Source organism: Urocampus carinirostris, chromosome 12, assembly GCF_059441175.1.
Source record: "Urocampus carinirostris isolate Australia breed hairy pipefish chromosome 12, RoL_Ucar_1.0, whole genome shotgun sequence".
NCBI lineage: Eukaryota > Metazoa > Chordata > Actinopteri > Syngnathiformes > Syngnathidae > Urocampus > Urocampus carinirostris.
Window position 1 is genome coordinate 34,114,448 of NC_142360.1, and position 21,933 is coordinate 34,136,380.

Genomic DNA, 21,933 nt, shown 5'->3' on the forward strand with positions numbered 1-21,933 from the left:
TTGTGTGGTCCGTAAAGACTTTGCTAGTTGGCGATACAATACTCTATTTTTACTACTGCATCTATTCATTATGGGCCCCCAAGCTTGCAGGAAAAAGTAAAGAAAGAAGCAAAACATAATAATCATGGAAACCAAGCTTGTTATTATCAAGAAATATGAAGAAGTCAAATGAATTGCTACCCTCATTAGGTTGCATGGCCGTAACCAATCGAAGATTGGGACAATTCTTAAAAATAAGGAGGCTATTGAAACAAGGAAATCTTGAAAGGAAAGGAAATTCGTCACAAGTGGGAGTTTTAATACATTTTAATTTTAATCCACCGTCGCCCTCTCTTTTGCACCTTAGCATCCACTACTCAACTCTACCAGCTCAAGTGACGTCATGCTAAAAGTAAATTAAAATGTTATTTATCATTTACTTATATATTATGAAGGATTTTATACATTTGACTATGAGGGATTTTATACGATTGAATACAAGTTACATTTATTGAGTGCAATGAGGATTTTCACTGAGTGGGCTTCAGGTCACGCTGTATCTAAATACGCAATGTTTTGGCAGGGGAATTTTAAAACAGGACGCTGACGGGTTACGGCAGGTGATGTTTTGAGAACAAGGCCCTGATGACGTGGAAACGCTCGGTGTCGTTTTGGTTAATTCCAGACATCACGGCGCTCTTCTCCGAGATGGTGGGGCCCACGTGGGGGCTTTCCTGGCACGCTCATGGGAGGAGCCGGCACACCAGCTTGCGGAAAAACGTGGGCCGAGAGAGAGAAGCAGAAGATCGAGAGGGGAGGCTTGACAGATTCGAGCGACACTAATTCAGCCATATTCGATGGAGTTCACTTAGTTAAATTGTTTAAGAAATTAAATCTGCCCCGTGTGGAAATGCCGGTCTCTTGTCCATCTTTTCCATCAAGAAACGAGCGTGCATTGTTAGGCGAATGTAGGTTGTGTTTGGTTAATGGAGTCAGATAACTAATTCGAACAAATTGGTAAACCATACATTTTAATATTCAATTCCTAACAATAGTTTATAATGTTATTTGATCATATACACGTATAATACACATTACTATTTAGTATTTTTTTATTAAGTACGGAAATTTTACTTTGGGATCACCACCTCAGAATGGATTAATGTTGTATCCTGGGGGTCTACTGTAAATGTGTCTACACCCATGACTTAATTGTTACTCAATTTCTATACTGACCTGGTGTTGTGCTCTACGATATTTAAAATCTACACTTTTCAGTAACAAGTTGAAAAAGAAACGTTTTTTTCTTAAATATTGGATACCTGCAAAGGACATTTCATACGATGCCAGTTTGTTATTTTGGCTATTATTGCACACTCCTGTTCTTCGTTTTAACTAATAAATCATTGTCCCTAGCAGAAATCACGTTGCTGGTCTCTGATATCCATACCATCCATCCATCCATCCACTATCTGCACTGCTTATCCTCAGTAGGATCGCGGGGGTGCTGGAGCCCATCCCAGCCATTTCGGGGCAGTGGGCAGGGGACACCCTAAACTGGTTGCCAGCCAGTCGCAGGACACACAGGGACTGACAATTCGATCGCTCATTCACACCTAGGGACAATTTGGACCGGCCAATTAACCTGAATCGCATGGGGTTTTTTTGGAATGTGGGAGGAAACCGGAGGAAACGCAAGCACGGGGGAGAACGGGGCTAGATGAGGGACAAACAGAGTTAGTGGATACAACCGGAATGTTTGATGTTTGATCTTACATTACACATAGTCCAGTGTTTTTTCCCGAATTGCTCAGTCCACATATAGAATGGATTTGGGAATATAGTCCATAAATATGCCCGATTAAAGTCGCCGTCGACGATAAAGCTCCGTTGGGGTGTGCAAGCTGCTGTTTATTGATAGTAGCGGGCAGGAGATTTAGCGCTATGCTAACGTTAGCATCCGGTGAAACGATTAGCGGTGGAGCATATGTACTAAAAAAGAGCTCGGCGAGGGCCTTTTAGATTGATTTGGACTTTCATTTCTGAAGGCCTCTCTTCCCGTCCTCCTTGGAAGTTCAAAATACATTGATGTCGTCTCTCGTTATTTTGAGTGTTTACTAACATTGAAACCTATCAGACAAGGCTATTTATTAACTAGGACAAAAAAGTTCGATCACATTACCCCGATTTTGGCTAACCTGCATTGGCTCCCTGTTAGCCTAAGATGTGATTTCAAGGTCCTCTTAGTATTATACAAAATCATACATGGACTTGCTCCCTCATATCTTTCAGATCTGATTTCCCCCTATGTTCCAGTCCGAAGACTTCGTTCTGAGAGCGCCGGTCTTCTGGTGATCCCAAGAGCCAAGAAGTGTTCCGCAGGTTCGAGAGCGTTCTCCATCCGGGCAATGGTGCGGTGGAATGCTCTTCCCCCTGAGATCCGATCTGCAACCTTAGTGCAAATGTTTAAATCTAAGCTTAAAACACACTTCTACTCTATAGCATATGAATAACCTATACTTTTCTTGGACAATATCTCTGTATTATCCTTTGCTGTCTGGTAATCCTGAAAGGGGGATGCCACGTGTGTGGTCCCTTCTCAAGGTTTCTTCATTTTCCTCATGTTGAGGTTTTTGAGTTTTTCCCTTGCCCTCATGTTGGTTTCAGATCAGGGGATGGAGTAATAATAGTCAGAAAAAATAGTCTGTGTAATAACCTGTGAAGCCCTTTGAGACTCTTTGTGATTAAGGGCTATACAAATGAAAATGACTTGACTTGACAAGTTTTTTGATGAAAACATGAGTGTGGATCCATTTTGCAGCCTACCTGTGTTTTGGCTTCAGGCTGTACATGTCGTGATTAAAGCGCTTGTTGAGTCGACTTTCTCCCAGGTCGCAGGCCATCCCGAACGGAAGCAGGTTTCTGATCAGCATCATCGCCCTGTTGAAGCCCAGGTCGAGGGGCACACCGTTGTCCCCTACTCTGTTCAACACCCAAGCCCCCCTGCGGGTGCTCAGGTAAAGCTGAAAGTAGTGGACAAAAGGAAGTTGGAGAAAAAAGGGGAATTAAATTTATTTTAAAAAGAAATAATAATATATTAAAGACCCCCCCGTGAGTCTAACACACCAACATGTATTTGTAGAATATTTCAGTAAAGATTTTCAGTAAAAAGCAAATCCTACTTGTTTCTGTCTACCTATGGGGGCGGCCATTTTGAAAATGATGTTTACAACAAATTATGGATCATTTGCTTTCTGAAGCAGAGCCATGATAGGTTATTAGCTGAAGCACCAACATACATGACGTCATTTTCAGACGACAGCATTTTCAAAATGAAATGGATAAAAACTGCTACCGTATTGCTTCTTAACTCGTATTCCACAAACACAAAATTACTGTAATGCAGCGTAGGAAAAAATGTTTACCACAACTTATAAATTAAGTCTATGTGCTACTCCTTTTTAAAAAAAGCATGAAAAATGTTACACTCCATTATGGAAAAAAAAGGCCACGGAGGGGCGCGCTTAATCAGAATCTTTGGTCTCACAATCACCCTCTGCCTTGAGGCAAGAGAATTGCGTGCCTCACTATGCATCTGCAGACACTAAACACAGTAATATGTTACACATTAATTGTACTATTGAGCCCATCCCAGCCATCACCGGGCAGTGGGCAGGGGACACCCTGAACTGGTTGCCAGCCAACCGCAGGGCACACAGGGACAGACAACTCTTTCGCTCATTCACACCTAGGGACAATTTAGACCGGCCAATTCACCTGAAATGCATGTCTTTGGAATGTGGGAGGAAACCGGAGTGCCCGGAGGAAACCCACGCAAGCACGGGGAGAACATACAAACTCCGCACAGGAAGTCTGGAGCTGGATTTGAACCCACGAAAGGTTCCCATGACATGAACTGTGCCGCACAAGCGCTAACCACTGCGCCGCCGTGCTGCCCTATATCATATATATTGTGAATTAACATTTTGTTATGAGATACTGAGTTGCTCGACATGCAACAATGTTTTTTTTTTTTTTTGCGATTAGTTGTCTTATTGTGTTTCAAGTTGGGAAATATGGGGAGGGCAACTTTATGGCTGGGCAGGCAACTTTTCAGAGTTGTCTGCCCTAGTGTCCTGTAACTTTTTGTCATGAGTTTCAGACACTGGTGTAGTAAGTGGCAGGGTTATGGAAAGAAACTGCATTCGAGAGAAGAAGTGAAGATGAGTGAGTTGAAGAAGTGAGAGGAGCAGGATGACTATAAGGGAAGACTGAGGGAGTATTTTGAGAATGGTGAGCCAGAGATCTGTAGAGGGAGTTGAGGAGGAGTGGGAATGTCTGAAGCAGGACTGAGGACTTTGGTAGTTGAGTTAGATTTATTAGTTATTTATTAGTTAGATAGGTTGTGCAAGATAGGGAAGCTTAGTGAATGCAGATAAGAGTAGGGTAATGAGGTGTTCTAGTGGTGGTGAGGTAGGTAGATAAGAAATTTTGTTGAATGGTGTAAAGTTGCAGGAGGTACCGTAAAATTTGGACTATAAGCCACAACTTTTCCCCCAAGATTTCAACCCTGTTTTTCACTGGCTGCCAGGGACATCTGAGCAGTAGAAGTAAGAGTGAGACGCTTGCAATATATGTCATGTCCTGCACGGTTGTCATGGCGCCCAGCTGGCCCTGCGCCTTGACACCGGCTGACCTGCATTTCCTGATTACTCCTATGGGTACTTAAACTCGCCTTTTGGAACTGCCCTTTGCCAGATCGTTGTTCACCCTTGATGAAAACCTGTTCATGCCTGTTTGATACCTGTTTATTCTTGTTGTGCTTGTTGGACTTTGTTGCACTTCGGTGTAACATTCTAAAAGATTCCTGCAAGTTCTGTTTAATCCCGTTAAATGCCAAGTCTGTAGTTTTGCCTGCATTTGAGCCTGCTTTGTTTTGTTTTTGGTCCGTTTGTGTGTTTGACAACCTTTCTTTCTCAATTAAAGTGACAGATCGTCTACGCAAATGTCCAACTTCCTGCCTCCTGACCCGCTTCGTGACAATATGTGTTGGAGAACAAGCAACTTTAATGTAACTTCGATCTTTGTACATGATTAAAATTAGAATGAACCAACCTTCAACATGTAAAAGGTGTTAATCGAAAGGGGAGCGCTCACGACCATATTGGGATTAATTTTACGAGTCTGTTTATTTGTAAACGGAAATAATTTGGCGAAATGAACTGATCAGTAGCTCAGGAGGTAGAGCGATCGTTTTAGGATTAAGGGATCCCAGTTTGAATCCCGGCTTGTCCGTGTTACATGCCGAAGTGTCCTTGGGTAAGACACTGAACCCCCAATAAGCAGGTTAGCGCCTTACATGGCTGCACAGATCACGGCCGCTATTGGGAAATGTGAAGCACAATGTAAAGCGCTTTGGGAAGTCATTGACTTGAAAAGCGCTATATAAATGCAGATCATTTCATTTCATTTCATCACAAGAAGCGACGTCCAACAAAGCAAAAATGTTTAAGGCGGATTCCTATTTGTCTGTCGGCATTATTGTGTGTTTTTGGAGTAAATATTTTACATAGTTGGATTCTATGGATTGACCTTGATGAACAAAGCAATTTTGGTCGACTTTCAAAGAAGTTGAAGACGGCCAGTGGACGTGATGGTGAGTTACCTCGGCTTTATAGTTTTCAGGTATCTTTTTTCAGACTGATGATTATGTTACTCTGATGAGTATATGGCCTGTTCACTCTGCTACCCTCTGGGAAGAGGTACTGCAGTGTGCGGTGCAGGACCACCAGGTTCTGCAACAGCTTTGTCCCCCTGGCCACTAGACTGTTAAATGGTCAATCACACACATAGTAAGCCTACACAGCTGCTAATCTGTACATCTGTTTGTTTGTTTTTTGTTTGTTTTTTTGCACTACTGGCAGTTCTCTTATACCTAGCCACTCCTTTGCACATCTGTTCTCCTCTGCACTATCGTACTCCAGTGTTTTTGTTAATGTATAGTGACTTGTTTACCTGACTGCCCATTTTGCACATCTGGTTAGCTGCTCCTCTTGCACTCTTTGCACTACTGTAAAATACTATACATAGCTATAATTATTTAGTATATTATTAGTACTTTAATACCCCAACTCAATACAACATTTTATTTATATCTGTACATTCAAGGAAACTGTGCGGGTCAGATGTATCGACATTTCGTTCTGTATACAGGTGTACAAGCATGACAATAAAGTATATGTGAATCTGAATATTTTGAAATGGTTATCATAACTTGAATTCCAAGAGTTGAAGCTATCCAATCATATGTGGCGTGACATATTTCAGTGACTGGGGACATCGTACAGACAAGTATTTGTTTATCAAAAGTCCGGCGGTTAAGGTACCGTATATTATTAAAACTTGTTCTGTGAATCGTCTTTCCTTTTAAATATCTCATGTTCCAATGTGGGTACATGTAGCTTATAGTCAGGTGCAGCTTATGTATGTACAAAATGGCTTTTCCTTTAAAAATGTAGTGGGTGCGGCTTATAATCAGGTCAGCTCTATAGTCCGAACTTTACGGTCGATGGTTTTAAGTATTTGGGTTTGTATGTGGCAACAGAGGGTGGTTGAAATGTGCAAGGCAATGGGTGTGCTGAACAGATTGTTCAAATATAGACATCTGCGAATGGATGCAAAGCAAAGATTGTACAAAGGTGTGCTGGTACCAACAGTTATGTATGGCTCAAAAGCACGGGGTTTGAGACTAAATGAGCATAATAGGTTAAATGTCTTTGAAATTACATCTTTGCGTAGTATGTGTGGAGTGACATGACTGGCCAGGTTAAGGAATGAGGAAGTAAGGAGAAGAACTAGTGTGGTGCGAGAGCTTGCAGAGAGAGTTGATGAAAATGTTCTGCGATGGTTTGGACATGTAGAAAGAATGGACTAAGGCTGTTTGCTTTAATAGAATGAGAGGAAGGCCCAAATATGGTGGGATGGATAGAGTAAAACATGCTCTGGATAGTCAGTTTTTTAATAGCGGCAAGAGTGTGTGCAAGGGATATATATAAATGGCGGATAGTTAAGAATGACTGATATTGACGCATATGATGCGGGGTAGGTAAACCATCTGCTGATGAAGTGTTGCATCACACAGCAACCCCTTGTTGTGCAGTGGGATTAATATTCAGAGTCAGGTTGGGAAGAGCCAACGAGAATAAATGTTTGGTGAATGTGGGTGTTCTTGACTCCAGACACCTCCCACTAGGGGAATATGGGTTTGGTATATAGATAGATTATTCATTTTATTCAACTTTGTTTTTCACACAAGCCGGTCTCAATGAAAAACACTCTGGATTTTAGGCTATATTTTATGATTAAATAGGTGCCACATGTTCTCCCCGTGCTTGCGTGGGTTTCCTCCAGACACTCCGGTTTCCTCCCACATTCCAAAAACATGCATGTCAGGTTAATTGGTCGGTCCAAATTGTCCCTAGGTGTGGATGAGCGAGTGAATTGTCTGTCTCTGTGTGCCCTGCGACTGGCTGGCAACCAGTTCAGGGTGTCCCCTGGCCACTGCCTGAAGATAACTGGGATGGGCTCCAGCATCCTCACGACCCTACTGAGGATAAGCAGTGCAGAAAATGGATGGATGGATGGATGCCACATCAAGGGTGTATCTACCTGCTTGGTGACCCTGCTGAGCTCCACGGCAATGTCCCCTCCAGAGTTTCCGATGCCGACCACCACCACTTTCTTGTTCCGCCATTCCTCTGGTGTTTTGTAGTCGCGACTGTGAAAGTACTTTCCTTGGAAGGTATGGAAGCCTGGCCCAAAATAGTCAATCATTAATGCGGTAGGAAAGACTTTAAAACTTGAACAAGGTGAAGGTTCAAAATGATAGAGGTAATCAGTGGGCGCTTGATTATGGGCTGCATAAGGACGACTACTGTACTAAAAAAAGGCTTGGTCAATCTCTTTGTTTTCATGTTACAAAATGTGCTCGAAAATGTAAAATATTTTCACTGTATTTGAAATTCTTGGAAAGCAAGAAAATGTCACCAAATTTTAGTTGATATGTTTTCCCAGTAAATATTAGTTTCCATTTAAAAGTCATGTATTTTATAAGACATGATTAAAAGTAAAACATTTCCCACATTTTACTTTGAAATAAAATGTTTACTTTTATGCAAACTTAAATCACAAGAGCATACAATTCAAGTGGAAAGTGCTTAGCCCCTTTTTCAGAAGATCCACGTTTGAAATAGTTGAGTGATTTATTTTTCATAAATACTCTAAAAAAATGAATGTTTCTTTAAATGTTAGATATTCTAGGAGTCTTAGCGAAATTATTGCAGACCTGAAAAGTCTTTTTATTTTTTCGTTTCGTTTTCTTGTTTAGATTTTGAGTATGTTTTTCCTGCACGAAAACTTGAAATGGGGGTAGAAACTTAAAAGCTTCTCCTTTAGCCTACTCCATTTGGGCACATGACTAAGTATTCTATCATCAGAGTTGGGTAGGGTTACTTTAACTGGATAACTTTCAATTACTTTTGGATTACTCCAATACCAAATATGCTAATAAAAGACAAAATAAACTAAATATGAATAAAATGACTAAATTTTGTGCAGGCTTGGGGAGTAACAGAATACATGGAACGGCAAAAATGATGTTGGCAAGCTGTTTGGATTTATTTTCATTTTGTTTGTCGCATTTTATGTTAGTTTTGCCGGAGATCAAAGAGATCAAAGCCAGGAGGGAAAGCTTACCACGTGTTGTGAGTCATCATTTCATTCATATTTTGTGTCTTTTGTCTTTTATTTGCATCTTTGGTATTGGAGTAATCCAAAAGTAATTGAAAGTAATCCAGTTAAAGTAACCCTACCCAACCCTGTCTATCATTGTATTGTACAGTTTTTTTTGTGTGCAAATATTGTGTTGTTTCGTTTTGTTGTTAGTTGATGATCTTTTTGTGTTGTACCCAAATAAAAAGCCACATACATGGGAACCCAGCCTCTGTATTATGGCATAATAATACATTACCTTTGCATATATTATATTGCAAATTACGTACTGTATCTATTTTATGGACAAATCTTCCACAAACATAGGCATTTTGATTTTAATTGCTAATTTAAAAAAATATTGTCTGTATTTTGGCCTGTTTTACTGCCCCTTCTCCATTCCTACCCCCTCCTGTCTTAGCAAATAAGTGATAATTAGATGGTAAGGCGCCCGCTTTGAGACTGGGAGGTCGGTGGTTCGCGCCCCGGCCGAGTCATTCCTGAGACTTAAAAAGTGGTCGGCGGCGCCCTCTGTTGGCTGCGGCTGCATCGGCTCGCTACAACGGGTCAGGTGCAATCGACATTTCGTTCTGTGTACATTGTTACACAGAATGACAATACAAGGAAATTATTATTATTATTATTATTATAATGTGCTGCACTGTAGAAGGTTCCTTCCATATTTTTCAAGATTTATCAGATTCAAAGGATATTGTTGACTTTTTTGAACTTTAGAGCGCTTTGAAACTTTCTTTTTATTAACACTATTGACCTTTTCCCCAAATAAATCTGTCAATAAATAAATAAATAAATTATATAGAAAAATATACCTTAAAAAATAAAAATTGAGTTCTGTGGATTTTTCGACGCACCTGGAAAGTCCTGAAGAGGCAAATTGGGGTGGCAGTGGTGCCCGATGCAGACCATCACGGCATCAAATATATGTTTGTTCTTTTTGCCCTCCTTGTTTTCCGTCTCCACGTCCCACTGGCCCGTACGTGAAAAGTCAGTCCTTTGTTTCACCCGCAAGACTTTAGTCTGAGGGCATAAATAAAAAAAACATTATATGTTACAAAAATCTGCAGAAGTTATCTGCTGGGTAATACTGCTATTGTGTCAGAAGTCTTTTGTGTATTAGGAGGGATAAAAGCTGTAAGCAAGGACCAATCTGGCTGACTCAAGAATACATTTGAGCTTACATTAAAACGAATGTACTTGCGGAGCTTGAAGTGGTCGGCGTACGTGCGAAAGTAATCCATGATGAGGGAGTTGTGCATGTAGTTGGGAAAATGGGCTGGGATGGGGAAGTCGCTGAAGCACATCATCTCCTTAGAAGTGTTGATGATGACCGAGTGGTAGATGCTGGCCCGCTCTGGCTCCGGGTTTTCCTGCAATGATTGTTTGTTTGGGGGGTTTATACTTAAGAGTAAATGAATGGCCTTTATTGTCATTATACAAGTATAACGAAATTACCGTAAATTCCGGACTATAAGCCGCTACTTTATTCCCAAATGTTCAGCCCTGCGGCTTATTCAGTGAAGCGGCCAATTTATGTAATTTTTCTAACGGCCACCAGCGGCGCTGGAGTATAAAAGGTAAGATTGAGACCAGTAGAATATGTGTGCCAAGAAAGACTGCAACCTCTAAGTTTATGCATACATTGTCTGTTAAGTAAAGGTACGTTCCGATAATGAGGAAGACACCCTTGATGGTGATAGTTAAGAGGAAGAAGTTGAGGACGATCTACCGTGATTTTTTTGGTTTGAACAAATTTATTGACACTAAGAACAGAAAACAATCATGACAATCTCAACAGCAATTAAGCACATTCACAATATTATATTCCAATATTACGTTTTTAACAGCAAACACAAAGTGAGGTTTGAACAAACCTTCTCGAAAATCAAACATATTCACAATTTCATTATATAACATCTTTGTTAGTGTCAATAGATCCGTCCAGGCCAAAGTCGATTGTCCTCGGTCTGAACAAATCCACCGACACCAACAGCAGCAAAACACATCCATCAAGCATATTCACATTTTTTTTATATTTGACAATATGACGTGACGATATGACGTTTTAACATTTTTTCCTGACATTTTCAACATCAATTAAACAATTTCAGAGTTATTTTCTTTTAACAGTAGTAAACCAGCGTGTAAAAGGCAATACTATTGTGCAAGGGCATAGCTCTGCCATCCCACCCTCCCAAGCAGCATTCTTCCAGTCCTCTGTGTGGGTCCTTTCCATTCTGCGTGGGTCCTCTCCCTTCTGGGTTCCACAACCCAGGCCGTTGCTGCCGGGACTCCCACAGTGTAGCTCCGGCTCCCCCCTCCGGGTGGGTACAGACGAGTCTTCTTTATGGCTGCGTCCTAGGCCCGCCGCTCGCAGATTGTATGGTATCTGCAGCCATTTGGAGCACAGCCACGGGGGGGATCTGCCTGCACCTCCATACCAGCAGGTTTCTGGAGGTCCAGATGGCGTCCTTGATGGCGGCGAGAGTGAGCCAGTCCCTGGCAAAGTCGTTCCGATGCCTCCTCGACCGACTCACCCCGTAAAGCACGTACTGTGCATCAGGGACCTCTCCTGCTGGCAAGTCCGGGAACTTTCCTAGTTGTTCGGCCATTGTCCACAAGACCTTGGCAGCGCTGCACTCACAAAAAAGGTGCCTCACCGACTCCTGGGCGCCACAGCCAGGTCGAGGGCACGTCGAAGTCGCTGACATTCCTCGGTGGTGCATTACAGCTCTGACTGGGAGAACTTCATGAGCCACCATCCATGACAAGTCTCGTAGTCTGTTTGGGAGGGCAGGATGATTGACGTTGCTCCAAACCGTTGTGGATTCGCCAAACGCAAGCCCCCGCACAGGGCTTACTGTAGCTCGCTCTTGCACAATAGCAATAAGGGCCCTGTGGTTTTGTAAAGTGTGACATTCTTGTGTTTCCAAATCAAACTTCTTCAAAAAATCCCGGATAAAGAGATGTGTTGGTGGCAAGTTAAACGAAACTGGAATCAAACGATTGTCTGGTACAAGCTTTAGCTTCCGCAAATATGAGCCCATCCAAAAACGGGTCATTGCTTGACTTTTCGGGTTGTTGGGTGGGCCCACAGCGTTTTGGAAGTGGAGAGAGACATATTTGCTTCCCAGGAAAAGCTGGAGGTCAGGCACTCCTTTCCCCCCTTTTTCCTTTTTCTTTTTCATTGTATCTCTTTTTATCCTTTCCCACTTTGAGCCCCAGACAAAGCGAAAGATGGCTCGGTCCATCTGTAACAGCACGTTTCTTTTAGGCATAAAAATTAAACTGATTGACAAAAGCATTGGGAGGATGATCGCTTTGATGATTAGGACCTTCCCCTCTATTGTCAGTTTTCTTAGTGACCAAAAAACAAGTTTTTGCTTAACTTTCCTTGTCACGTCATCCCAGTTGGTCTCGCCTCCTCCATCCGCATTGAACTTTATCCCTAGGATTTTCTGGTCTGTCTTTAACACCGTCAGCGGGAGTCCTGCCTTTTCTGTCTCTTTCCACATTCCATAAAACTTCACTTGTGATTTTTCTCTATTTAGCCTTGACCCAGACGCCCTCCCAAACAGGTCAGTCAAGTCAAGGGCTCTTTCAACAGATGCGCGGTCAGTACACAAAATATTAAAATCATCCATGTACAAAACACACTTGGTAATTTGTCCCCCACTTCCTGGGATATTGATGCCTTCGACAAATCTATCTTTTCTTAACATTTGTGCCAAAGGTTCAATGCAAAGAACATAGAGAAGGGGAGACATAGGGCAACCTTGACGTACACCGCAGTTGATCTCGATTGCTTCCGATAAATTCCCGTTAATCATGAATTTGCTGTAGATGTCTCGGTATAGCAGTCCTACCCAATTGATGTATTTTTGGGGAAAACCACATTTTTGCAATACCCTGAAGAGGTATTGGTGCGAGACTCGATCAAAGGCTTTTTCAAAGTCTAGGTTTAGGACCGCTAGTCGCATGTTTCTGTCTCTTGCATAACAAATGGTGTCACGGATCAGCATGAGACTGTCGCTGATCTTCCTTCCCACAATGGCACAGGTTTGGTCTGGATCAACCAAGTCTCCCAAGACAACAGACATTCGTGTTGCTAGAAGCTTGCTGAAAATTTTACAGTCCACGTTTAAAAGCGTTATGGGTCGCCAGTTTTTTAAGTCAATTTTGTCTCCTTTTTTGTGCAATAGAGTAACTATCCCGATTCTGAAACTGTCTGGCATATGGTCTCGACTGGAAAATTCGTTAAAAACAGTTAACAGATCTGGTGCTAAAATATCCCAAAAAGTCCGGTAAAATTCGAGGTTGAGTCCGTCCTCCCCGGGTGATTTGCCTTTTTTCATAGTCTTTATGCAATCATTCAGTTGGTCTTGGGTAAAGTCCGATGTTAAAAAGGGGTCTTGACGCACTGATCTTGAAATATGATCTAATACATGCCCCATTTCATTCTCATATGTTTCTTTCTTTTCAAATAATTTTTTGTAGTAGTCTTCGACCAATCTGGTTATTTCACTACTTTCCTTTGTTATTTGCCCGTTTTCGTTTTGAAGTTTAAAAATCCCCTCATTTTTGCCCATAATTTTTTTAAAAAAGTAGCGTGTACATTTTTCCCCTTCTTCTATTTCTCTTTCTCTGCTTCTTATTATGATGCCTTTGCTCTTTATTTCCGCCAAAGCGTTAAGTTCTTGTTTGATCTCTTTGATTTCATCATTAAAGTCCATCCCCTTTTCTGTTAGGATGAAATAGCGTTGGAGTCTTCTTTGTAGTCCCGACATGCGTTTCATCTCTTTGAGTTTCTTGTTTTTCCCTGCATTTTTAAAAAAGGTCTGTGTTCGTTTCTTTGTCATTTCCCACCATTGTGCTCGTGAATCATACGAGTCTTGAAGGGTCTGCCAGTCTTTGTACAGCTCCCTGTATTGTGCGGCTAGAGCCTCATCCTCCAGCAGGGAGCAGTTTAACTTCCACAAACCCTTCCCAACAGTCATACCTGAAGGAAATGAGAAAGAGCAGGACAGTAGCAAGTGATCCGAAAAAAAAACTGGAATTAATCTTGCATCACTCTGTGCTAAACCCCTCGTAAATATGTAGTCTATTCGAGAGGCTCTGGCATTGTCACTACTGAACCAGGTGAAGCCCTCCTCTCCTGGATGTATGGATTTGAAACAGTCCACCAGTTTAAATGTCCGGCACATGTCTTGTAATAAAGTTGATGTTTTATCTACTTTAAACTCCTCATCATTCCTCTTTCTATCCTTCCTACTTAGGATGCAATTAAAATCTCCTCCCACGATTAGTGGTTGATGGCCTAGCATATGCGACTGGATGTCCTCTAAAAGTTCGTACCTGAGTTGTCTGTCGGCATGGCCGTATATGTTAATGAGGTTAAAATCATTCCCTATATAAGAAAGTCTTGCTAAGATTGCGCGTCCGTCTCTCATCACAGTACTCCCCTTTATGATGAGTTGAGGGTTGTTTATTAAAATGGCTACCCCATCGTTACGGTTTTCATTCGAGCCACTCCATAATGACGGATATGGCCAAATCTCTTCCCACTGTTTATAATTTTTTAGAAAGGGGATGCAGCATTCCTGTAGTAAAAACACATCCGTTCTGATAGTTTTTAAGAACGATAAAACACTGTGAGCCTTAACCTTTGATCTCACACTTCTCACATTGATAGTAGAGAATGTAATGTTCATAATTGTTGTTAAAGTATTTAAACTAGTTAGACAAAACCGGGGGATCTGAGTCCATTCTTTGGTGATCATCGAGATCATCGAGAGTGTCACCTGTGTCAGACACATCACTTAAGAGTAGTACCTCATTTTGAGACTCACCGGGGAAAACTCTGGGACCCTCTGACTCTCTGTCTGTGGTTCCAGGTCTTCCCCTTTTTTCTGGGTTAGGGGGTGAGCCAGAGGACCTATCAAAGGGTCTCTTACTTCCTTGCCCACTAAGGGTCAGATTTTTTCCCTCCCCGACTTCCTCCGTCTCAACTTCATACAGTTCCCTTGTGGGCTTATTCACCGGCAATCGGCTTTCTTCTAAATCTCTTATCTTTGTTTCTGGTTTTTTCACCACTCCCAATTTTGTCTTACTTTTACTCCTCTTTCCAGTGCCCGTATGGGTTTTTGGAGAGTCATTCGCCTTTTCGATTTGTTTGACTTCTCCAAATCCCGGCAATGGCGTAGCAAACAAATTTGCTAATTTGAACTCTCTTCCAGGCCCTTCCTGATTAGTATGTGTTTTCGGAGTGGCAGTTGCTTTTTCTATTCGTTTGTCATGTCCAAATTCAGGTATTTTATGAGAAATCGAATCAGAATTTCCAGGTTCTTCCTGTTTCAATTTTGATTCTCTGGTCTCTGCTCCAGGGGTTTTGGTAGGTACATCTGTTTTTTCAATTTGTTTGTCTTGTCCAATTTCTTTGTGCATTTCTTGATCAATTTCATTGGGTATTTCCATAACTTTATTCATTTCCTGTTCATCTTCATTGGGTATTTCTATAACTTCATTAATTTCTTGTTCATTTTCATTTTGTATTTCCATGACTTTATTAATTTCATTGTCTTTGTTATCTTTATTCACGTCATTGTCTTTGTGACATTTATTCATTTCATTATCTATGTTGTCTGACATCATTTCATTGTCTTTGTTGTCTTTGTTAACTGCCTTCCTAGCTTTCAATTTGTTAGCAAACGAATTCGGGCAGTTTCTAAAGAGGTGATTCGTTTCTCCACAGAGATTGCATTTTCTGCTATTGCTACATTCCTCAAAGGAATGTCCAATTGTTCTGCACTTTCCACAAAAAATTCGATCACATACCTCAGCCAGATGCCCAAGCTCACCACATTTGCGACAGAGTTTCGGTTGCCCTTGATAGTGGATAAAGCCACGGTTTTCCCCCAGGAATATAGTCGACGGAATTTGTTTCATTCCCTGAAAGCCCTGAGGATCTTGCCGTAGTTGGACTGGTACCCTCCAGGCACCATTCCAATAGCCTTTCTCACACCTCACCTTCATAGCCTGGCCTTTTACTGAGCAGTATCTACTCAACCAATAACAGACGTCATCAGCACTGATCATTTCACTAAACATTCTAACAACGACAATCTTGTTAGTATTATCAGTCAGCTTCTCCACTGTAAATCCTGAAAACTGGGACCTCACTCCCTCAAAGCGATTCCAAAACTCTTGATAAAGAGCTGCCGTTTCAAAACTCACATCAAAGCCTTTGCCAGAAGTCATTTTTATGACAGCATGTACCTCCTCCTTTTTAAACTTCAGAATCTTTTCAACAAACTTGTTAATAAAATCCGTCCTTGACATTCCCTCCGAAATTGCCACAACATCTTTGAGCAAGAATCTCACGCAGTTACGTCTCCGCCCGCCGGTATAATGCCCGGCCATGGCAGGACTCGGCTGCTTTACTTCTAACTATGTTAAAATGGTTAGAATTGTAAAATTAATAATTAACAATACTCTTAAAACCGACGCCAATGACAGTATAAACGCATAGAACGAGCAGTGCTAACCTGATGCGTCCACCATCAACCGCAGCTAAGATCTACCGTGATCTTCACATTTACGGGATCCTTTTTTTTGATAGTCACGTTTGATGCATTGCGAGCGTGATCCTACTAGCGTGTTGGTACCTTTCAAAGGCACGGTTTGGGATGAAAGTTATATTATTATTATTAAAGCTTTGAAAACTCTCTCGGTGTACCGTCTTTCTTCGTAAATATGTGTAACCATGTATAATATGTATTTGCAACTGCATATTTTTGTAATGTATTTATTTTAGAGTTTTTTTCTGTTATGTGTTCTACGGGCGAATCAAAAAGAAGGGGCGGAGCAAATGCGGGCTGATGGGAAGTGGGGTAAAGCTACCGTAGATCTTTCTGTTGTCGCAGCGGACAATAGTGGATTTATATTTTTCCCACCCTTAACTTTGGAAATATACATTTTGTTTCCTTGGATTACTTTCAACGGGACCTGGACTTTACAAGTCTGCATCATACGTTAATAACGGGTATCATTTTCCATTCATGATGCCAACTGTGGTTCTAGGATTGTGTACTATTGACTTTTGCCTAATGCGGGACTCAAACTGTGACGGCATAGGTAGTTACAATCGTGGAACTTAAATGTGATGATTGATTTTTGCAATGCGGAGATGGAATAAGAGCTTGCTCTGTCCACTCCACGCATCAGCCCGGTATTGCAGTACCTCCGGGAACGGTGCATTCGCAATGGTCGCAGCAAGGCTTTAAGGCTAGGACCTTAGCTTGGCCTTTTGGCTGAGAGTAAGAGTCCCGGCTCCTTGGCTTTGTCGCGTATTATGAACTGACCGATAACGGATATTGGATAAGTAATAAAGACAATAGAACACTAACCCTTAAAAAATCCTCCCCTTTTGGATTGTGTCATTAGGAGGCTAGGACCTTGACTCAGCCTCTTGGCTGGGAACAAGTGTCTCAGCCTATTGGCTTTGTAGTGTATTATGATGGAACGGATAACGGTCAATTGATAAAGAATATAGAACAACAAAATCACAATCTTGGAAATTACAGCCTGATCTGGGTTAAACTTGTGATCGTGTCACAAGTTGTAATGCGGGCGCACGCGGCTTATACACAGGTGCGCCTTGTGTAAGTACAAAAGTGGAAAATCACTTAAAAAGTGGTGGGTGCAGCTTATAATCAGGTGCGCTCTATAGTCCAGTTGTTTACGGTAGACGGCTTGTCCTTTCAGTGCAAGTAAACAAATTATAAAAGTATTCATGTGCAAAAGAATCAAAATATTCAGAACATTATATTTCAACCATACAGTAATCCCTTTGTTGTTCCCCCCAAAAAATAGTTAAATCCTGTGAATTAGAAACATTCATAAATCTATTAGATATCAGCTACATATAATATATATGACTGTAACAAAATAAAATCTATAGATCAACAAATAAAACACAGAACATAGAATTGCAGTTGAATGAATAATGTGTTGGCAGGCAACCAGTTCAGGGTGTCCCCTGCCCACTGCCCGAAGATAGCTGGGATGGGCTCCAGCACCCCCGCGACCCTCCTGAGAATAAGCGGTGCAGATAATGGAGGGTGAATGAATGTGTGGTCTTTTTTGTCATTATACAAAAGTACAACAAAATTGGAGGGCATCTCCATCAGTGTAGCTGCATTCTAGCATTGGGTATCCTTGGATTGAGCCAGGTTTACGTAATGAATAAAATAAAAACATTAAGCATGTAGCTGTTTACCACGAGTTCTAGCGCCAGGTCATCCATTTCATGAGTATTGGATCTGGCATTGGTGAGATACAGGCTTGGCAGGGGTAGGTTGGGTGAGTTGTTATATAGCCATAGCAGTAGGTTGGACCTGCAGCCCTGCTGTTGTTTCATCTCCAGAGGCTGCTTCGATCTTTTCCCAGACACGATAACAATCCACAGAGCACCCGGTGGTAATAAGAATTTCTTTGTGCTCTTCTGACTTTCTTTAGAGTCTGATTTAATTGATGTATTTATTTTCAATGTAACAAGCTGCTAAAAGCTACCTATCGCTGTGCTTTGCAGTTTGTTTAGGTGGACACATTGCGCGCAGCATACAAACAGAAGACACCAGCCTACCACAGCTGCGCAGACTCGTCAGTCACGTGCAACTAACACACGCACGCACGCAAGAAAGCACACACCCCTCCCCAACCTGCCCCTGTGATAGCATTTGCTGTGTGTTGTCTGCCGAAGTGCACAATGCACAAGGAAAATCCGCTAATTATATAAACTGGGTAAGTAAACTGCGATACAGCGAGGGATTAATGTATGCTTTAATTCTATCTAAACTCTTCCCATTGCACACCTCATCTTAACCCACCTTGAACCTCCACAGTCCACCGATGTCATCGCTGCTCTCAAAACAGACGGGTTCGAGACCCTCGTCCAGGCAGCACTTGATACTGGCCAAGCCAGAGCTACCTCCTCCAATCACTGCCACCCGACGAGGCATACTGAAGCTGCAGAAAATATGTCAAACACATGGAAAAAAACAGTTCATTGCATCATCATATAAGGCCCCTTAAGACCAAATTAAAAGCATTGTGTCAGATATAAACACCAAATATCTAAAACGAGGTATGACAATTAGGGGTTTAATTGTAAAAAGACTACAATACAATGTACTTCATAGCATATCTGTCAACTCATACGTTTTCCGCATATTTACAAGTTGACCATTCCAAATTGTGTTCGCCGTAAAAAAACATTTTTTCATAATGCCAAGCAATGTTCCCTGTAATTTTCCTCGGGTCTGTGCGTTCACACAAAGTCGGTGAGCAACGCTTGAAACAATTGCAAAGGTTGTACGGCCTACAAATGTTGTTTGTTCTTACAATTATTTCACAAGATATCCATTTCTTTTTATTTCCTGATATATTTTGTCGCATAATATTACCATTTTTGGGGGCTTATTTAGTCGGTTGTAAAATACAGAACTGTACTTAATCACATTTTTTAGTGGAAGTACAATGTTGGCAACAAGATTCACTTGATATAATTGGAAATTATTTGAATGCAACACAAACTTTTTCTTCTTTTTTCCGGGTTTTTTTCTCCTTTTTTTTAAAAATTTCTTTAAAAAAAATCTCATTGTGTTTATTTTTTCCGAGCTGTTACTTTTTTCTTTTTGTTCTCTATTTACCTTTTTCCTACATTTCTTCCTTTTCTTTTTTTCTGTCTTTTTTCTAAATGTTTCCTTCTTTTTTTCTCTTCCTTTTGTTTCTTTTTTTCTCAGCTTTTCACTACTTTTTCATTTTGGTATTTTTTTTCTTTTTTGTTCTATTCCCCCCCTTTTTAAGTCATTTTGTGCATAATTTTACATACTATTTGGTCATGTTGGGATTAAAGAAGCAAAAACAACCTGAAGAGCCGTTTAGGACCCGAAAGAGCCGGTTCCTTTTAGTGAGCCGAGCCGAAGAAGCCGGTTCTCGACAAACTCTACTAACTTTACTCAACTGCGTTCTACTTCGACTCGCCTTCAAAATACCGCATTTAGGACACAACGTCAGGGGAACCCGTGTATTTTTACCTTCGTGCCAATAACTTTGACTTAAGTCGCTTCTTAATTAGTAATTTTGAGCCCTCATTTTTGTGCACTGGCTAGATTTTCTTGTGCGCTGAGAATGTGCGAGCAGTGCGCAATTGCGCACGCGCGCAGCTTAGAGGGTACACTGATGCTAAGTATAATGAGCAACACTAATATTACTGCAAGTTGGGAAAGAACGAAGATGCTGAAAGTATTGTTTGTGTTGTTTACTTGGTAAATCAACTTGTTTACACAATTTATTTTTTATTTTTTATGCTATTTAGTCCGTCTAGCTGCGTGTTGTTTGTAGAACATCTGTTGCAGTATTTTTGTACTAGGATTTTTGTAATACTTTTTTGGGTATTTGCATAGTGGTAATATTTCGGTAGTATTCTTGTAGTATTTGTGCAGTAGAATTTTTTAATAGCATTTTTGCAATTGTATTTCTATAGTATGATATTTTTGGTATTTCTGTAATAGGTATTTATTATTTTTTGTAGTTGAAGGTGTGGTATACGTATAACAAATATATATTTCCTATTCTTGGAATGTGCAATTTGCACTTACTTTAACCACTAGATGGGGCTAAATATAACGGGGAAAGCTGCTTTTTTGAGTACCGGGTAAGTCTAAACGCTTAGGAGTATTTTTGGTGTAATTTATGTAAGATTTTGTCAAAAAAAACTTTTTAGGTCAATTTCAACCCTAGCAATTGATGACACAATAAAAAATGCATGGCAATTATATGGCCTGTCATCAAAATCGTCCATTTCAGTAAGATAAATAAACATATTTTTTCATAAAAGGGCTGTATCAGTACTTTGGCTGGATTGTTAGCGCAAAAAACAGGTGTTTTCTGTTCTTGTGTCAACACTGTGAACACTTTAGCCCAGCTCTGCTGCAGCCCAGCAACAAACGTTCACACTAAAAGCGTGTCTCTCGCAAAACCCACACACGCCCCCTACGCAAACACTTTATTTGAGCACACAGTGAGAAAAAGTCAAGAGTTCTCAAAAAAAAAAACACCCAAAAGGCAGCAGAAGCAGTAACATGCCGAAACTTGCAACGTTTGAGGCTGCAAGTAAATACAGTAAATGTACAGCAATTTGTCTTTTGTGCCTCGGATATGAACAAATTATTGTCCGAACAACATCGACAACACGACGTCCACTTACCCGTTATGCATGCAGATCAAGGGAGTGACTCGTTTTTTCCCTGTTATCGTCTCGGGTGCTTAGAAGTGGGCGGAGTGCTAGAGTGTCCCACGTCTGACTTTGACCTCTGAACTCATCATTGCAGCGTGATCAGCTACAAAAACAAGCGAGTCTCGCTGATCAGACGCAACATTACTTGCATTCCACTTCAACAAACGAACCTTTTTTTTTATTTATTTACTAAAATAACATTTAAAAATAAGGTTTATGAAAATGAACGATTCACATCAAAACTAAAAATAATGACTTTAAAATGAAAACATTGAAAGCCGGTATTTTCTATCACAGTGGATTTCAACCTTTTTTGAGCCAGGCACGTTTTTTTTACATTATAACAAATTTGCAGCACACCCAAAATGTTATAAAATACCAGGGTTGGGCAGGGTTACTTCAACTGGATTACTTTCAATTACTTTTGGATTACTCCAATACCAAAAATGCTAATAAAAGACAAAAGAAACTAAATATGAATACAATTATGACTCACAACACGTGGTAAGCTTTCTCTCCTGGCTTTTATCTCTTTGATCTCCGGCAAAACTAACATAAAATGCGACGGAAACAAAATGAAAATAAATCCAAACAGCTTGCCAACATCATTTTTGCCGTTCCATGTATTCCGTTACTCCCCGAGCCTGCACAAAATTTAGTCATTTTTTTTCATATTTAGTTTATTTTGTCTTTTATTAGCATATTTGGTATTGGAGTAATCCAAAAGTAATTGAAAGTAATCCAGTTAAAGTAACCCTACCCAACCCTGTAAAATACATACCTGTCAACCTCCAAAGCTCCCTGCCCATACAAACTGTCGTATTTTCCCGTACAAAATACAAAATAATCGTAGACCATATATATATTTT

At 40.8% G+C, this 21,933-nt stretch overlaps 1 protein-coding gene and 1 pseudogene across 1 annotated transcript in view; one reads left to right on the forward strand and one right to left on the reverse strand.

Moving 5' to 3' along the window:
• LOC148355665 (flavin-containing monooxygenase 5-like) overlaps positions 1–21,123 on the reverse strand; it is a 30,194-nt gene extending 9,071 nt beyond the window's left edge. The window contains exons 1-6 of the mRNA XM_088349872.1: positions 21,035–21,123; positions 18,654–18,792; positions 9,948–10,136; positions 9,621–9,786; positions 7,648–7,790; positions 2,806–3,002 (exon numbers count right to left, since the gene is read on the reverse strand). Coding sequence (XP_088205998.1) covers positions 2,806–3,002; positions 7,648–7,790; positions 9,621–9,786; positions 9,948–10,136; positions 18,654–18,792; positions 21,035–21,045 — 845 coding nt within the window. The 5' untranslated portion in view covers positions 21,046–21,123. The remainder of the gene's footprint in view (positions 1–2,805; positions 3,003–7,647; positions 7,791–9,620; positions 9,787–9,947; positions 10,137–18,653; positions 18,793–21,034) is intronic.
• LOC148355666 (U2 spliceosomal RNA) lies at positions 16,931–17,020 on the forward strand (annotated as a pseudogene).
• Positions 21,124–21,933: the final 810 nt, after the last annotated feature.